Raw genomic sequence first — 16,958 nt, forward strand, 5'->3', positions numbered from 1 at the left:
GCAAAATTTCCATTTCTCTTTAAGTTCTAAAACTAAGACGAAATATGATGTTAGCCTGCTGTGAAGCAAGCTTTCCCTTTCTCCTCATTGACCATAAATACTGAAAAGAACTGGTGCCTGAACTCCTAAAGCAGACTCCGAACAGAAATATCTGAAAATTGGGAAGTGTCAGATAGTCCCAATTCCCTCTGTCATCCCTAATTTACTGTGCATTGATGGAAGTTAGAAATGTAGGGAACGGAAGTGTGACACTGAGCAGGGCAACACTCTTTGAAGTAGCATGTCCAGTATCTTCTGGTTTGCTACTAGACAAGCTAGAAGGTGAGCAGGATAAGGTAGAATTAAAATGAATCTCACATTCTCTATTTCTAATTACATTCCCCATTCCATTTTGTGTTTCTTAATTTTAAAATGAGAAGAGCTTGAAATGAATACTTTTGCATGAAAACTCTAAAAAAAACCCCAAACCCCCACAAACCAAACAAACTAACAAACAAAACAAAAAAATAAAAATCTCCAAAAAAAAAAAAAAGAAGCAAAAAGTCCCAAATGAAACCAAACAACAACAACAAAAAAACAACCACAAAGCCTCCACAATGATCTATTTGCAATAGGCTCCTTATCTCTCCAGGCAAGTCCAGTAGAGTAGGCATACACTTTCCTCGGGAAAACAAAACAAATAAAAAAACCCTAATAAGATTTTGAAATCCAAATATGCATCAAAATTACCTTCATACAACTGCCTAAGCAAACATACAATTTGCATACAAGCAGCCCATTAGGTAATACATCAAGAAATCAGTGTCTGAGGCACCACAGGAGTCACAGTCTGAGGCACCACTTGCCCTTAGACTGTCCAGGCCACTGTGCAGACCAGCAGCTGGGTTCATCACGCTGCAGAATCCCAAAGATCAGCCCAGGCTGCCAGCATTGTCTGTCTCCCACTGCTCCTTACCCCTGCCTCAGGAAGCTGCAGTTAAAAGCACATATTCCCAGTAGGATTAAGCACTTACCAAACAGTAGCTCTAGTCCTGGTCCCTCAAGCCTCTTTCTCAACCTCCACTTCTCAATTACTAAGAACTACGAATAAAATACCAAAAACCCTATTTTCACCTGTTTTTTTCCTCTTTGCACATATAATGTTTTAAAGATAAAATAATTTTCCCTTTGGCTATTTTTGTTTCAACTCTCCAAGGCAATAATCTCTAAACGAAGGGGTTTTGTCAGAACTCCAGAGAGCAGTGTTTAGGAAATGACACCCCAATTTTGGTGCAGCTATGATAATAAACTCTTTAGTGAAAATTGAGTATGATAATAACATCTTATTGAGTAGGCAAGATGTCTGGTTTACAACATACATTTAAAGTGTTGAATCTGATCACAGAAATATTAACATTCCGCAAAGACACTGGAGCTCTGGGCAGGAAGTTATTTACAAAGAAAAAATGCATCCAATAAAGTAATTTTCTCTCTCTTGTACAGAGTTCTGAGCACACTCTTTTCCTGGATGTACTTTCACAAATTTCTATATTTTCAGCATTCATCCATTTCTCATGAGATATGATAATACTTTATGTATTTCTTCAACCATTTTGCAGACTGTGCCCTACAACTTCTTGGACATGCACACTTTGTTACAGAGAATTAGGTGGTTCAACCTTCCTCCTTTACAGTTGATAATGAGATAATGAAGCCAACATGAACACTCCTGCTTTATGCTGGAAGCTATGTACCAATAATTTTTCCCTAGAAAGATAAATAATATGTTTTCTAGCCCAGAAGAATATGTTTTTATATTTCTTCAAACTCACACTCTACAACAACTTGCCATTGACCTATAATATGCTTATTCATTTTTCCAAAAATGATCCACTTAAAAACTTGGATTATAGCTTAGATTTTGCCTCTCTTTCCCACTTGAAACACTATGTCTACACCACTTTATCTCCCAGTCCATTTGAAAAGGAAGGAGAAGAATTCTGTTTAATGTGTGTTTACTACTAAGTAGCTGCTAAAATTAATGCAGTTAGTACAAACACTGTGTATTTCACCTCATTTTAATTACAGCACAGATTGTCAATTAAAATGAATGTGGTTAGAGCTTGAAACTAACAAAGAAACTCAGAAGAAATTATTTACAATAGCTGGATGTATGCTAAATGCTTGATGGTCTTGTACTTCATTTTTTGAACCAGGATCAGCAATGAAATCAACACAACACAATGGAAAACACTCTTTAAGGGAGAAGGATTTTCCAAACACTAAGCTCTGAGATTACTGTCTAAAAGAGAAATTGTTTTTCTCCTCAACTGTTAAACAGAGCTACTCTCACGGAGATGCAAACAAATTGTTTTTTTTTTACTAGGCCAAGAAGAAATCAAGTCAGGACTGCATGGATTCTGCTTTCCATTGTTTCTGCTTACAATTGGAACCACATAGAAGAACTGGCAAAGTTGAGCAGCAGGGTGACATTTGCTACTGTTACTTTATAAAAGAAGCTCCTATTAGTTCGAAAACTGAAACCAAGCAAGCAGACAATAGACAACACATAAAAAAAAAAAAACCTGAGCAGACTTTGGGGAAAGCATTTTTTTTACTGCAAATCAAAGTCAGCTTTGCTCGTTTGGGCTGGTGGGCACAATCAAAAAGAGGAACCCTGGAGTGATCCATATGTATGAGATGTAAGCAACACAAGGTCTCCAGAGAGGAGAGACCTATCTCCCTGTCACTGCCTCATGACAAAGCCCTGTGCCATCCCCAGCAGCTCCAGCTGGAGTGACATGGGTACTGAGCACTCAGCAGTGACTCACACCTTGAGGCAAAAGTCATCTCAGGGCTCAGGGCACTGGGGTAGAGGCAAGACCAAAATATTAAACTCAAGACTGTGAGAATTCACCACAATCCCAAAAGTCACCACAACCCCAAAATCACACCTGCCCAAATGACCAGCACTGCACAAGAGTGAGCATAATCTGAAATGAGATCTATCCCAGGTACAGGGTAACTGCTTACTGTACATCAACATCAGGCACCTCCCTTATACCTGCTTCGTGTGACCTTGTTCCCCACATACAGTAATTTCCCTTCTACACATGCAATGACAGAAAAACAGAACTGCACAGCAGAGGTCTCAAAAACCCTGCTGCTCACACGTTCTTTGTACTGGGCAATGGCTTTCACAGCAGAATATGGGTAATCCTGTCTTACCTGGGATCTCTAGCAAGCCTGATCTACTTTTCCACAGGTACCTTAAATATTTCATGCTTAACTTCTTCCAAAAAACCTCTTTGCTATGACATGGAACACAGGCAATCTGAACAGAGTAAGGGCTGAAAGGGAAATTTAAATATCTGCCTGTAAGTTGTCCCTCCTGCCCCTGCACAGACACACACTTTACAGAGAGGGACAGAGAGGGAGAGAGATTTTCCAGACTGAGGAAGGAAGGAAGGGGAGAGGCTGTCAAGGGAAGATGCATCAGGGCCTTTAGCTTAGCTCCAAATCTAGCTGGGAGAACAGGAATCCTCCCAGGAGTGCGTGCGTGTGGGTTTTTGTCTGATTTTGGCTGATGTTTTGTTTTTATGGGTTCAACTTAAATAGAAGCCTGGGAGCATTTAAATTATACTTCTTTGGGGAGTGATTACCTCCCTTCTGTCACACACATATCTGTCACACAAACCACCACAAAGACAGAATTTTTGTCTTTTTATGGCTGAATCAGTTCTTTTTTCTGCTTGTTCCATGCCCCTGGGTGTTTTGTCCTTTCTCTTCACTTATGCTCCATATCTTTATCCTTCCATTCCTGCCTTTTCTGCCTTGCCTGTTTTGTCTGCAATCAGTACAGCACAACTCAGCTCAATGGGTGTCTACCACAATGGAAGCAGTAATACAAGTATTAATAACATCCTGCTGTTAGTAGGAGAAACTACAATCACTTTTTTAAGGACAAAACAGCCTGACCTTAGGGAACATATACAATACTTAAGATAATTACAAACGTCATGCTCCCTTTGGCGGCCTGTTTTTATTACCTATTTCGTATCAGGCATGGGAGGCCCTGGGGCTACTATTTTGTTTGTCTGGAGTCTCTGAGCTAGACGACATGGCCAGCAAAGTCAGTTCATATTTAACCCTATATTCTGTAGATGAAAACCATAATGCAAAGCACCTGGGTTTCATTAACAATCAAACCACCAAGTAGGGCACTTATCATAAAGCTCTTGGCTTGCCAGTTCTAAAATTCTCCAAACTGCTTTGATGTGAACATCAAAAACTCCTGGCCTACGTGAATGACCACTTGCCTGACCTCATCCTTTAATTAGCACGTTGTTCCTGAGAGCACCACTCACAGTAATTATGCAACGTTCTTTAAGACCATTAATTAAATTGTTTAATTTTGTAGTGAATTGGCTGTACAGAGGAGACACTGCATAGGAAACCCACAGGAGCACCAGATTTTGCTGCAGGAGTCTCTGCTGCAGCCAATATCATCCACATCTGCTGAGATCTCAGGTGTCCCTAACATCACCAAAAACCAGAAATAATTTGGTTTCTTATTCTTAACACCTGAGACAGAAAAGTGACACAGAAAGCCACGGCCACCCAAGTGTAGTGTGGAAGCCTAAAGGCAGCTGTATGGCGTTGGTGTTACCTTTAACCAGCAGATATTCACAATGTGTCTCAGTAGCTATGAGCAATCTGTTCCTCTGGCAATCATAGCGAAGAAAAATGAATGAAACTCAGGGCTGAATGCAGTCAGAACCATACAGCTTGAAGGTGCTACTTCCAAAGCAATACTGAAAAAAAATCTAGGAAAGCAAGAAGAAATTCTTGGTACCATTGTAGCCTACACTGTTTTGTAAGAAAAGAAAAAAAGTACTGTATTGAAGAAAATTTTGTTCATAGATATGTATAAAGTTCTACCTGTGATGACAATTCCCTGGAAGATTTTTTTTTAATGTGAATTTATATGTATATTCTGTGTGTTTAGTTTTCTGAAACCAATACAAAATTTGAAATCATATTCTCTCTACATTTTCAGCAAAATTCTACTATGGAGTGTATTTCCCTTCAAGATAACTGGAGATTAGGCAGTAGTTTGCTCTAATCAGGTTAGTTGCTTGTTTAACTGTTATATCAGTTGGGGCTCTGGTACGGAATAGTCAGCAAAACTTCAGAGAGTAAATGCAATAACAGCTATAAAAAAGAAATTTATGAAAAGTAAAGTCAGAAGATAAGATGACCAAAGATTATCCCTGCTTGCTCCAGCTGAAAGCTCCAAAACTATATACAGCAATTTTTTCTCATGTTGGAAAGCTCTGCTACATGCTTGCTGAGTATCTGGGAACCAGGAATTGCATATGGTCCCCAAGGGCATATTAGTGAAAGTGCTGCTCTTTGTGAAACAGCTACAATCCAACTTCTTTGCAATTACTTTTATCTTTTAAGAATGTGAAAAATTATGCAGTCTATAAAAAATAGTAGGTTTCACCAGCAGTGTCAGCATTGAAGAAGGTAAAAGAAATGCTTGTGATCTCTGTTTAGCATCAGAACAAAGTAGGGTATAAATATATATGCATTCTCTTTCACAATACATTTGAATAGTCTGGTTTTTTTTAGGAAGTATAGAACAATTTTTTACAGCATAATTTAAAACCTGAAGTGCTGGAAGGACTTACGCAATACACTTATAGCTGCTAACTATCAGATGAAGAAGCTGACAACCTACACTGAAATGTGTTAGTCCTATTTAAAAGATCTTGCTTGCAAAATACTAAAAAAAAAAAGTTACAGATTAAGTTCATAGCCAAGATTTAAGTTCCTCAACATGGAGCTTGCTTGGAGATATATATTAAGAGTTGGCTCATCTTTACAAAGATTTCACCATCATTAGCTAGAATTGTGCCCAGCACCCTAATTCTAAACTGTTTACTCCTTGCTGGTCTGCAGAAGGAAGGACCAGGATGTCTCCATCACTATATACACAAAATTAGGGTATAACCTGTCCTTGCATGCTTCATTTTCAGCAAAAAATGTAGGAGGCTACTTACAATGATGCCAGAGAGAGATGGATAATTTCTCTTACCATATCAATAGTGTATTTGTTTTAAAAATAATCAGTTTTGTCAACCAATTTAGACTAACAGTTTCATCTGAATAAAAGAAAAAGAAACCCCAAATCTTCCCTTCGCCCATGAAGGCACTGGGTAAAGTGTTCATCCCAGATGTGCAGATCCAGCTTCAAATTTTCACCTCCCTGATTTACGGCTGTTGGTTTCCTTAATTTAACATTTTATAAAAATTTTCTGAGGAGCAGCAAGATTATTTCTTTCATGTCAACTTACAACAACATTTAAGTGTCTAGTAGGCAAAGAGATGGGTATAGTCAGGCAATGAAAATATTCTTGTTTGCCCACATTTCATGCTTGAATCTTCCTACAGCTTCTAACAGCTTCCCACTAGAAAATGTTTCTAAGTACACATATTGAATAATTCTGAATAATTCACTACACTCTCTGAATTCTAACTGAGTAAAATATTTAGCTCTCCTAATGTACAACAGTTACTGTGGCAATCAGGCTTGTTGGTTTTTAAGAAGGGAGAAACTGCGATTAATAAATTGTACCAGATTAGATGTTGATCCTCCTGAATTTGGAAGTGACATAACCACTACCACTCCCTTTTGGGAACACAGGTCCACACTCAGGATGAGGCAAGGAAATACCTGCCCCAGATGCTGCTTTTCCTTCTGGATGAGAGGAAAACATACAGGAGCGCTGTTTAAAATGGAAATGAAGGAAGGACTGTAATGAAAAGGACTACTGCAAGGATGCACAAACTGAATTGTCACAGGCACTGGAGAAAAATGCAACATTTGTGTAATTTTTTATGCCAACAAAGTCTGTATGAGAGTGAAACAGGTTAACATCACATCCAAACTGGAGAAGACAGTAACAAGGCAGTGAGGCTTCATATTCTCATGCTGCCCAAATTTCCTAAAATTTGATTAATTTGGCATACAATAGGAATTCAAAGTCTTATTGGACCATACTGCTATCAATAAATCTGCAGAAATTCCTCTCCATACCTGCCTGATGGGGACATCAGTACTGGGTACTTTGTGCAGTTACATACAAAAGTTTAAATGAGATTTCCACAGAAAAGATTTTGTATAAGCTCCCTCCCCTTTTTGCATCTGTTCTTTTGTACTCTTATGAAAACAAACACAGAGGACATATAAAAAAAATCACAAATCAAACTAAACCAAGGGCCAGACTGCACACATTCAAAAGAAAAAAAATACGTCTGGTTGTGTACGTGGTTGCTATGACCACAGGGAAAAATGCCAGTATATTCTCAGTGCTTGGCCCCACTTCTGGCTTGGTCCTCCACTTGGATCATCTTTAATCATAAGTAAATCTGGTTAAAAAAAATAAAATCAAGAAATATTTTCTGTGATGAAAAGATGCTATTTTTATTGAAGTGCTCTAAAAACATGCTGGTTTTCATGACAAATTCCAGCAAGAGGAATAAAAGGATGGTATTACTTTCTATCAAGCATTTTGGTCAGGAATTTTGATATCTAGCTTCATATTATTCCTAATTTTATTTAACTAATTTCACAACAAATTATCAGTAGTGGTGCACGTTGCCTTATGCCTGATGTGTTTTGATAAATTTTGTGTCAGTTTGTGTAATTTCTACACAAATGGTACTTTGACCTAGAAAAGAAGTTAGGCGTGTCTGCTAATAGTAAATAGAAGCTGACATTAACTATCCTGTTATCTACCTCTAACAATGTACATAAATTACTGATGACTATTGTCATTATGAAATACTGTGATAATGATGTGTAAAAAGATAAAAAATGAAGTGTAAGAATTCGTAAGAATAAACTATAGAACAGCAAAATTAAGTTTATCTGAAACCTGGAGTGAAAGCTCCTAAAACCCACAGCTGAGTTTCTACCAAGCTGAAGTTCTTTAAGAGCTGGTTGTCATTCCAGAGATGAAAACTGAATCCTTAAGCTCCTGAATGTCCTATGAAACAAAATCCGCCTTGAGGCACCACAGGATTAGTCAACACTTGCAAGTTTCCTGTTGTCTTGTTAACAGCCTCAACCTCAAAGTATTAATGAATCTTACATTAAAATGTGTTCTGCCAAGGGTTATCCCACGTGCCTGCTGAGAGCACACCTTGCTACCAGGAGCAGTGGGGTGCCCCTGGGGTTCACCACCTGGGGTGGGTGATGCTGCAGGTCCTTGCCAGGGCATGCCACAGCTCCGAGGGGCAGGACTGCCAGCTCAGGTCTGTGCTCTGCTGAGCAGAGCTGCTCCCTCTCAGAGTTGCTCTCCTGCTCTTGTGCATCTCTCATGAAGGAGACCTTGCAGGGTGAGGAATGGAGCCCTCACCCAAGCCTAAAGGTTAAACCTTAAAAATACATGATTACACAGAAATGGATTTTTTTTTCTTTTTTAAAGCAAGGGAGGCTTGGAAGTCAGAGATACAGAAAGTGCTTGAACTAAAACAACCAAGAAGTCAATGCAGCAATTTCCAAATTCTCATCCACACAGGCTGTGCTGATTTGAGAGAGTGAATATCACTTGGGATTGTGCAGAGGGAGAGCTGGGGAGGGAGGCCTGTCACAACCAGAGCCCAAAGGTCAGAAATACCTCAGGAAGGATGACAGAAGTGGGAATTGGCAGCTGACAGAGTCCTGCTTTCTTTGCACAGTGGTCCATAGCTGCCAGTGGAGCCTGTGTAGTCCTCCTCTGTCACACACAAAGCAGAATCACTTTCCTCAGACGGATTTTGGGACACGTACAAAGGAGCAGGATGGTCATGTGTGTGCTGCCTTATGCAGCTCCCACTCTGGCTTCTTCAGTCAGTAACTCCACACTCAGAACTGTCTTGTCCACCCCAGTGCTCTGCCCCCAAAACCAGAGAAACGCTGCAGCTTCAACCAAGAACCTGCAAAACCTTCACACTGTCCCTCTCCAAAACGTGCTGCCACTGGGCGCTACAGAGCTGCCTGCAAGAGGGCTCTGCCTCACCTTCACAGAGAGAGGAGAGAGACAAGATAAGGGATGCAGGGAAGGGTGGTCTCCATTCCCTGCACAGCCCTTCCCAGGGACTGGGGGGAAGCTGATGCTCCTAAGAACTGGGCAGTGGCAGGACAGTGTCCTAGGTGTCCATGTCTGCCAGAGGGCATGAACAAGTCCAAGAGCATGGGAGAGGGACAGCACTGCTGCAATGTTTGTCTACAGCTCCTTGGAACTAATGCCAAACAGAAGAGAAAGACACTCTCTGAAGAGATGGACACTCTCTGTAACACTTTCTACATGTGTTACTGTATTTTTGGTGTACAGAAGTGGCTCCTTGTCACATGCAAGCATACACACACAGGCAGAGCACAGCTGCCTCCACAAAGCAGCCTCTCATAAGAAGCAGCTTTCATACATGAAATATCTCATCTGTGGGGATGAGGCTAACCTGAGGGCATCAGTGAAGGGGCGCACACAAGGTGTGTGCTCATACTTTGTGTACAGCTCTTCAAAAAAGCACATTCACTGTCAATTACTGACAGCTCTGGACAGCTGTCATCATTAAATAGATTATTTTTCTCAAACGCATAGCTGGAAAATGAAAACTCGTGGTTAGATTCATCTTACTTAATTTCAGAGGCCTCTGTCGCATTTCTCCCCCAGCGCTGGTTGCTGAAGAAGTTACCAATTCTGAGAGTGATTCATCTACCTAACTTCAGATACGTTTTGCGTAGCACAAATCCGGACGATCTCGCTGATTATCCTGTAACTGATGCAGCTAGAGCTCCCATGTGGTCCCGGACACCCGGGTCAGAGGAAGCCTCTCTCATCGTATCAGAACTGTCTGTGGATTCGGTACAGCAATGAGAACCACACGCGCCCTCTCTCTCCAGCGATGTCTCAGAGGTGACGTTTGCAGCGAGTTACCGAAACCCTTCCCCGGGACAGCCGCAGGACTTGTCAGGGGAGATGCGGAACGCGGGAGGGATGTGACCAAGTTACCTGCTCGCGGTCCACGGGGTCGTGGGAGCGCCAGGGTGGGCTAGCACAGAGCAGGGGGGAGACAAACAGCTGGCACACTGCCGTCCTTGCCTCTGACACCCACACGAGTGTGTCCCCCCCGCCTTCCCCGCGGGCAGCGAGTCCCCAGCCGCGAACACGCGTGAGCCCCGCGCCCCCTCTGCCCCGCGTCCGCCGCGGCTGCGGCGCTCACCTGAAGCAGGTGGTGAGCTCTCCCGTGGGCTTCAGGCAGGGGTACCGGGTGGTGGCGATTTTGTTCTCGGAGCAAACCTCCCTGCAAGGCGGGGAGTCGGAGTATTAAAAAAACCCCACAGGGTAGGAAAAAAGAAAAAGAAGGTGGTAGATGGCAAGGACACGCACAGAAGCAGCCTCGCAATCGCAACACCCACCTGTCGCCGTCCTGCGGCTCCTCCCGGTAGGTCCAGGCGTGTCCCAGCGCCAGGAGCAGCAGCAGCCGGAGCGGGGCCAGGCTGCCGGCCGGCCGCCCCATCGGGCCGTCGCTCCCCTCCGCGCCGCGCCGGCTCTGCCCGCCCCGGCCGGCGGCGGGGCTGCGCCGACCCGCGCTCCTCCCGCCCCGCCGCGGGGCCGCCCCCCGCCGCCGACAGATGTGCCCGCGGGGAGGGGCCGCGCGCGCCCAGATGTGCCGGCAGATGCTGCCCCGCGGCGGGGCGGCGGCCAGATGTGTCAGGGTCGCTGCAGATGTGCGGCGGGAGTGAGGGGACATCAATACATGGCCCCGCAAAGCCACGCTCCACTCCCGACCCCCCGGCTGCGGGCAAGGCAGGGAAGAGGGGGAGAACGGTGCCCGCCCCAGGATGAGGGGGACGGAAAGTGGTGGAAAGGTCCGGAGCGGCAGGGGTGATCAGCGGCTCTCGGTGCACCACCGCTGATGCTTTCCAGATTCGGCTTTATCTCAAATCTCTTCCCCAAAGGAGCAGAGCAGTTCAAAGCATCTCTGCTGCGACGGCTGTTTATCCTTGTGTACAGCTGCCACTTCCCCACCATTCATAAAGACGGAGATTAATGACAGCAGACTCCCGACAAAGCAGCGCATGGGGTTCGGCCCGCTTTACCATATCCTGTTTTCACCGTTAAGCTGCTTGGGACCAGGGGAGCGAACCTGCAGAGCCACCGTGCCTTTGCTAAGTGTTGGGCAGATGCATTGGCTTTAATCACCATGTAACTTCTTGCAGGTACCAGAAGCTCCAGGGACAAGTCAGAGTGCGAATCAGCTCTTTCCAGCACTGTCACCTGCAGTGTAAAAGACCTCATTTTGCAGTCAGAAAAATCAGGGAAATGTGAGCAATGGGTTGTACTCATATATCATTACAGCCAGAAAGTCAGGGTTATGCCAGGAGCTGTAATTCCTCTGTTAAACCAGCACAGGAGTAATAAAAGGGTGTAAGATTGAGAAACACACTTCCATTATTCCCCCTGCTGCAGGCACCATTTAAACAAGTAATTTCACCATTCTGTGCCTCAGTTTCCCATGTCTCTAAGAGGAAGTTTCTGATAACAAAATAAATAAATAAAAATGCAGATCCCCATATATGAATCAGCTATGATTAAACTGTTAATCCCTTTGGTATGCTGTACAGTACTCAGGAAAGAAAAAACCTAACTATAGATGAACTGGGAAATTATCGGATTTTTGAGAAGTTTTTCCTTACTTGCACATCATCCACTGTCATCATGGTCTGCCGACTGTGCTGTGAACTGCCAGCTTCAAGGTATTTCTCTCCCCTAGGCAGCACTGCGCACTGTCTGTGCTCCTGTGCTCAGTTAAGCAAAGGAGTGCTGCACGGCAGACTTTTTTTCCCCATTTGTTTTAGCTTTTGCTCTCAAGAGGATGTTTCAGATGTTTATTCTGTCATAATTACTTCTTTTTCCTTTATACAAATAATGAGTAAGCAAAGGCAGGACTTGCTGTACTGAAGCCAGAGAAAGCTGTGGGTCTTTCTCACAGGGCTAAGCCCTCACCTCTCCCAGGGAGCCTCTCCTTATTTGGAGATAACAGGAACAAAAGCAGGATCTGGGTGCCCAGATCCCAGGGCTTGGGAGACACCTGTCTCCACGCCGTGTTCCTTACCCTCCTGCTCCAAGCAGAAAGTATCCAGTGACAAGGCCTGAAATGAAGAGAGGTTTGCACTGCTGTAACCCCTGTGATGTCTGTCTATAGATAACAAAGGATTTAAATTAACACATTCCAGAAGTGGTCACCTACCCTCCCAAAACACTTCTTTTTTTAAAGAGATTGAATCCCATAACACAGACCCAAAATCCTTTGTATGATTTCCAGCCCAGACCCAAGTGTCATGAACGAAGAAGGACTTTGATTTTAAAAGGCGTGAATATAGGCCTGGCATACGTATGCTTCCAAAAAGGTGGTTTTTTCCCAGAATTTTTGCCACTCAGGGAAGATCTGATTCACTACCTAAACTACTTGTCTCCCTGCCTATTCTTTAATCCTTGCCACCCACGTAGCACTGTATCAACACACTGCTATCTTTTTAATTAAAAAATATTATTATTAACTTACATATGTATTTATTTAACCCATGCTAACAGCCTTGCTAATTTAAAGATGGTAACCTGCAGGTGAAGCTAATCCTGCGCTCAGCTCTTTGCCAAAGCAGGGCCAAAAGTTTCATATTCAAAGGATTTCAGTGTGGTCAATAGCTGACAGAAAAGAGAGATTAAACAGCACCATATTTTGCAGTTGGTAACTATATTGCAGCTGAATACATTAAAGGTTGGTCATTTTGGAGGTTTGGTCATTTTGCTTCATCAGCTCCATCTCAGCTTTAATGACCACGCAGGCAGGGTCATCTTGAGAACAAGGCTTTCGTCCTGAAAAGTGTTGAAGGGTGATGGTGGTTAAGGAAACATGGAAAAGTTCCTGTTGCCTCAGGGAAGGAATGGCTGGGGCTGTTTTCATATATAGTAAATAAGCAGAATGGGATTTCTCGTGCGAGGGATGCTTTTTCTTGTGCGGGGTCATGTTAGTTTTGACTTGCCCAACTCAAGCACGTATGAAGTTGATTAAGCTGCACACTAAACTTTGGAACGCTCTCAAAGGAAAGAATGAGGAATTCAATGCAGTAAAGTGCTTATCAGAAGTTTTATTTACACTGTTTACATAGGAAGAAGATGCATTATTTCCTGCAGTTCATTCATAATGATGTTGTTGAATTAATAATACAAATTCAAGTTCCTTTCTGGATATTGCTGGTAATTGGAATAGCCTAGAAGCAAACCTTGATTACTGCCTCCAAAGAGGCATTTTCTGTAGTGGAAAGGCACAGCCTCTGAACGTGAGGAGAAGGATGTTCAGAGTATCCCTGACTTCTTAGAAAAACACGGGGGTTGTTTGCATGCATGAAGATCTTAGGCCATTATTAATTATCAACTACTCACTGATCTCCACCAGGGCAGTTGTATAAACTCAGTACAAATGCATTCAAAAGATTTGAAACTTTGATAGTGATCCTAAACCGAAGATTATTTTTACCCCCTTTCTACTCCCACCTTAAAAAAGCTATGACCATGATGTCTGGGGAGGAAGGGTGGGGGTAGGGGAGCACAGGGATTTTTTGGTTAGTTGGCTGGTTCTTTTAAAAGTTTCACTGCAGTCTTCAGAAGTACACACTGTGATTATTCTTTATCCATTTGCAAACAACATTTTCATTGGTGTATTTTCCATCTTCTTCAAACACAAAGCAAGTAACCAGTTATTGTAAATAATCTTAATCCCACTACAGCATTGTGTTTGCATCAAATGCCAGGTCTCCAGCTGTCAGAACTGACATGTTCAGGGACATCAGAGCAAGGCTGAAGGTGTAAACAGACAGAAAACAGAGATTTGCATGAACATCTTGAGTAGATACTTTGAAAGGCTTCATGTTGGCCATTCATGGATTAGGGTCCCTTCCAGGTTAATGCCCAAACTGAACCTGGAAATCCAGATCCAGACTTCCACTTTCAAGGAATATTGCACAATCCAGGCTCAACTGTGACACACTCACTCAGGCTTGGGCAGTGTAAAGATTTCCCACACCATTGGAACTCCAGGGGGCACCTAGAGCAGTGTTCCATCTCAGAAAAAAAATACAGAATCAGATAACAGAGAGATAACAAAAAATCCTGAATTATTCTCTCTCTCTCTCTCTCTCTCGATAGAGGTAAAACTTCTTCCTAACCTCTACATGATCAACAGTCACCCAGTTTGTAAAAAGCTGCTTGAAGCAAGGAATAAACAGGCAGAGGCTAGGAGTGAATGCAATAGCTCTCAGAAATGATCCCCTAGAAGCAGGTCTGGGGCAGGAAGGAAGAGAGAGAAAGTGAACAAAAACAGAGAAAGAAGAAGAAGAGGAAATCTAGGGAAGATGAAAAGGTTGAAGAAAGGTTAGGGAACCATAAGGTCTGAGCAGGGTAAACAGGTATTACATCCTGAAAGATGATGGTAGAGCACTTAGCAAAGCATCTGTCAGAGCAGGGAAAATGTAGAAAAAGGTGAGAAAATATGGCATAGCCACAGCAGTTCCAAGTTACTTTTGGGAGGTAAAGAGCAGAGGACAAGGTGAAGAAGGGCTAAAAACTGTAGAAGGGCTGTTATTCTTCTTCCCTCTTTGTTCCAGCCATTCTTTTACCACTTGAAAAGGTGTGAAACTGAGGAAGTTAAAATATTTTATTTATTTTGCTTAGTAACTTCAAGGAGCTGTCTTACTCTGTGCTACAGCCCAACATGTAAAATGCCCAACAAAACTTGCATTAAATAAAAATATTGAGACATAGAAAGATGCTTCTCATCACAAACACTAGAATGGTACTTAATCCATCTAGGAGAAAAAAAGTCTTTGCTTTTTGTCTGAGGTATTTTTGGTAAAACACATCAACAAAGGACCAAGGCAGTTGAAATGTGATGCAACTGTTTTGAAAATAGCCATGGAAAAAGGCATGTTAGAAAACAAAAAGCATCAGGCACTGCCTCCAGAGAGCATCACAGCTACAGAAAGGAATTGCTTCTATTTCGCAGATAATTACAGGGCTCATCTTAGATTAGCAGCAAAAATAAACACCTTTTGAAAGTATCAGCTAAAACAATAACACTGCTGACCAAGAAGAAAACACGTAAATGAGAGCACTAATCCACCAAAAACAAATCCTGGTGGATACATGGGACATGGCATCACACTAAGCAGACCTGACTTATTTTTTCAGGGGTTAGGTTTGAATTCCGTTTTGTTATAAGAGATTAGAACTGAAGAATGTGAAATCATCCGTGGCATCCCAGCTATCAAACACCATCGACCTCTGCAGATCATATACACTCCTTTTTTATCTGGGCTCCTTTGAAAGGCCTGGCACACTGCTCTAAGTGCATGGACAGCAAGATAAATAGACCCCTTCTACCCAGTCTTTGTGAGAGTCAAAAATGAAGGCACAGTGCTCCTGAGGTTTACAAGGTTATCCACCTAAATTTCTCCTTTGATGAGCATCCCATGCCAGTGTCCTGTTCTAGAAGCCCTGGGTGTTGGGGAGGAAGGTCACTGACCCAGAAATCACTTTTTAACAGCACATGTTAAAAAGTGATTTCTGGGTCAGTTCCCATACATTTCCCACATGTATGTAGAAGGAACTGAGTAGGTGGGAAACTAGATATGATGATACAAACTGAACTAAAATTTGAGCACTTATTCTTTTATTTGCAGCAGCACATTGTGGTGGCAGCACACAGGAAGATATTCCTGGGAAGTATTCCTTCTTTTCCACAAGCCAAAGGTGTTCTTTGACTAAAAGAAGCTGTGGGAGCCCTGTTCCAGCACGCAAGCTGTTGGCAAAGGAAGTGCAGCACTCAAGAGTGCTGTGTGTGCGTGCCACAGGAACACCCTGTAAATGGCCAGACTCTGGCACCATTGACCCATTTAGGATTATGGTGGATACCCAGCAAGGTGTTGGGATTTATTTGGCAAACTCTGTGCTAAATACTGCAGAGACTAGACACAGAGGGGCAAGAGAAAACCTTAGTGAAAAATCTTCTCTTGCTTGAGCAAGAGAAAACCTTAGTGAAAAATCCATGGTAACTGAAAATTTACAAATAAAGGGAGGTATTTTGTTTGTTTTAAATTATATATCATTAACTGACAAGCCTTTATTTTGTAGTATAGAATACTGCTCATAGAAGAAAATAGCTTCTTGCAATGGTTTGCAAATGTTAAGAAAAATGTTCCAGTGACTAAGGCATCAAGCGACACCTGTGGTTTATGTAAAGTCTCAAGTATTTATTTGTTCTGATGGCAGTATCAAGTTAATAAAATAGACACCTTTAAAAGTGAAAAAATATTGGAGATTCATAGAAGTTATGTTTTACACTATAGAATATTAGAACATGCAGCAATAGTTTCCTAACTTGCTCCCAGTGCAGATTTCTTCAAGGAGTGTTGCACACTGCTCATCCTAGCTGCTAAACCAAAATTTTTCCATTATGACTCCATCCACAGCAAGTTGCAGAAAGCTTAGGTATCTGGTCTGTATAGATGAAGCCTCCCACAGATTTGCCATCTCACCTGCAGAGCTGGAAACATTATCTCATGGGCTGTGCAGCTGTTTTGCAGCTATGGCCTGACACAGCTCCAGGCAGCTCAGGTAGCTGTAGCTACACCTGTGGGAAAGCTGCCCCTCCATAGCCCACTGCAGAATTCCTTCAGTGTTCTCCCATGCTTGGAGTACGCAGGGGAGCTGAGGAAGGCCTGTGACACAGAGGGAAGCAAAGCAGCCCCCATGCTGGTCTGCTCATGGCAATCCTTGGAGCCTGTGCCAAAGCAAATGCAGCCTGGAGACTCTGTGCACGTGTCCCTGCTGTGCCATCTCCTCCCAGATGTGTTTTCTTTGGCTCAG

At 42.8% G+C, this 16,958-nt stretch overlaps 1 protein-coding gene across 1 annotated transcript in view; it reads right to left on the minus strand.

The window, feature by feature from the left end:
- Window positions 1–11,090, minus strand: part of CCBE1 (collagen and calcium binding EGF domains 1) — a 95,633-nt gene extending 84,543 nt beyond the window's left edge. Inside the window, exons 1-2 of the mRNA XM_014268282.3 lie at window positions 10,451–11,090; window positions 10,255–10,335 (exon numbers count right to left, since the gene is read on the minus strand). Coding sequence (XP_014123757.2) covers window positions 10,255–10,335; window positions 10,451–10,785 — 416 coding nt within the window. The 5' untranslated portion in view covers window positions 10,786–11,090. The remainder of the gene's footprint in view (window positions 1–10,254; window positions 10,336–10,450) is intronic.
- Between the last annotated feature and the right edge of the window lie 5,868 nt (window positions 11,091–16,958).

This window comes from Zonotrichia albicollis, chromosome Z (genome assembly GCF_047830755.1).
Source record: "Zonotrichia albicollis isolate bZonAlb1 chromosome Z, bZonAlb1.hap1, whole genome shotgun sequence".
Classification (NCBI taxonomy): domain Eukaryota; kingdom Metazoa; phylum Chordata; class Aves; order Passeriformes; family Passerellidae; genus Zonotrichia; species Zonotrichia albicollis.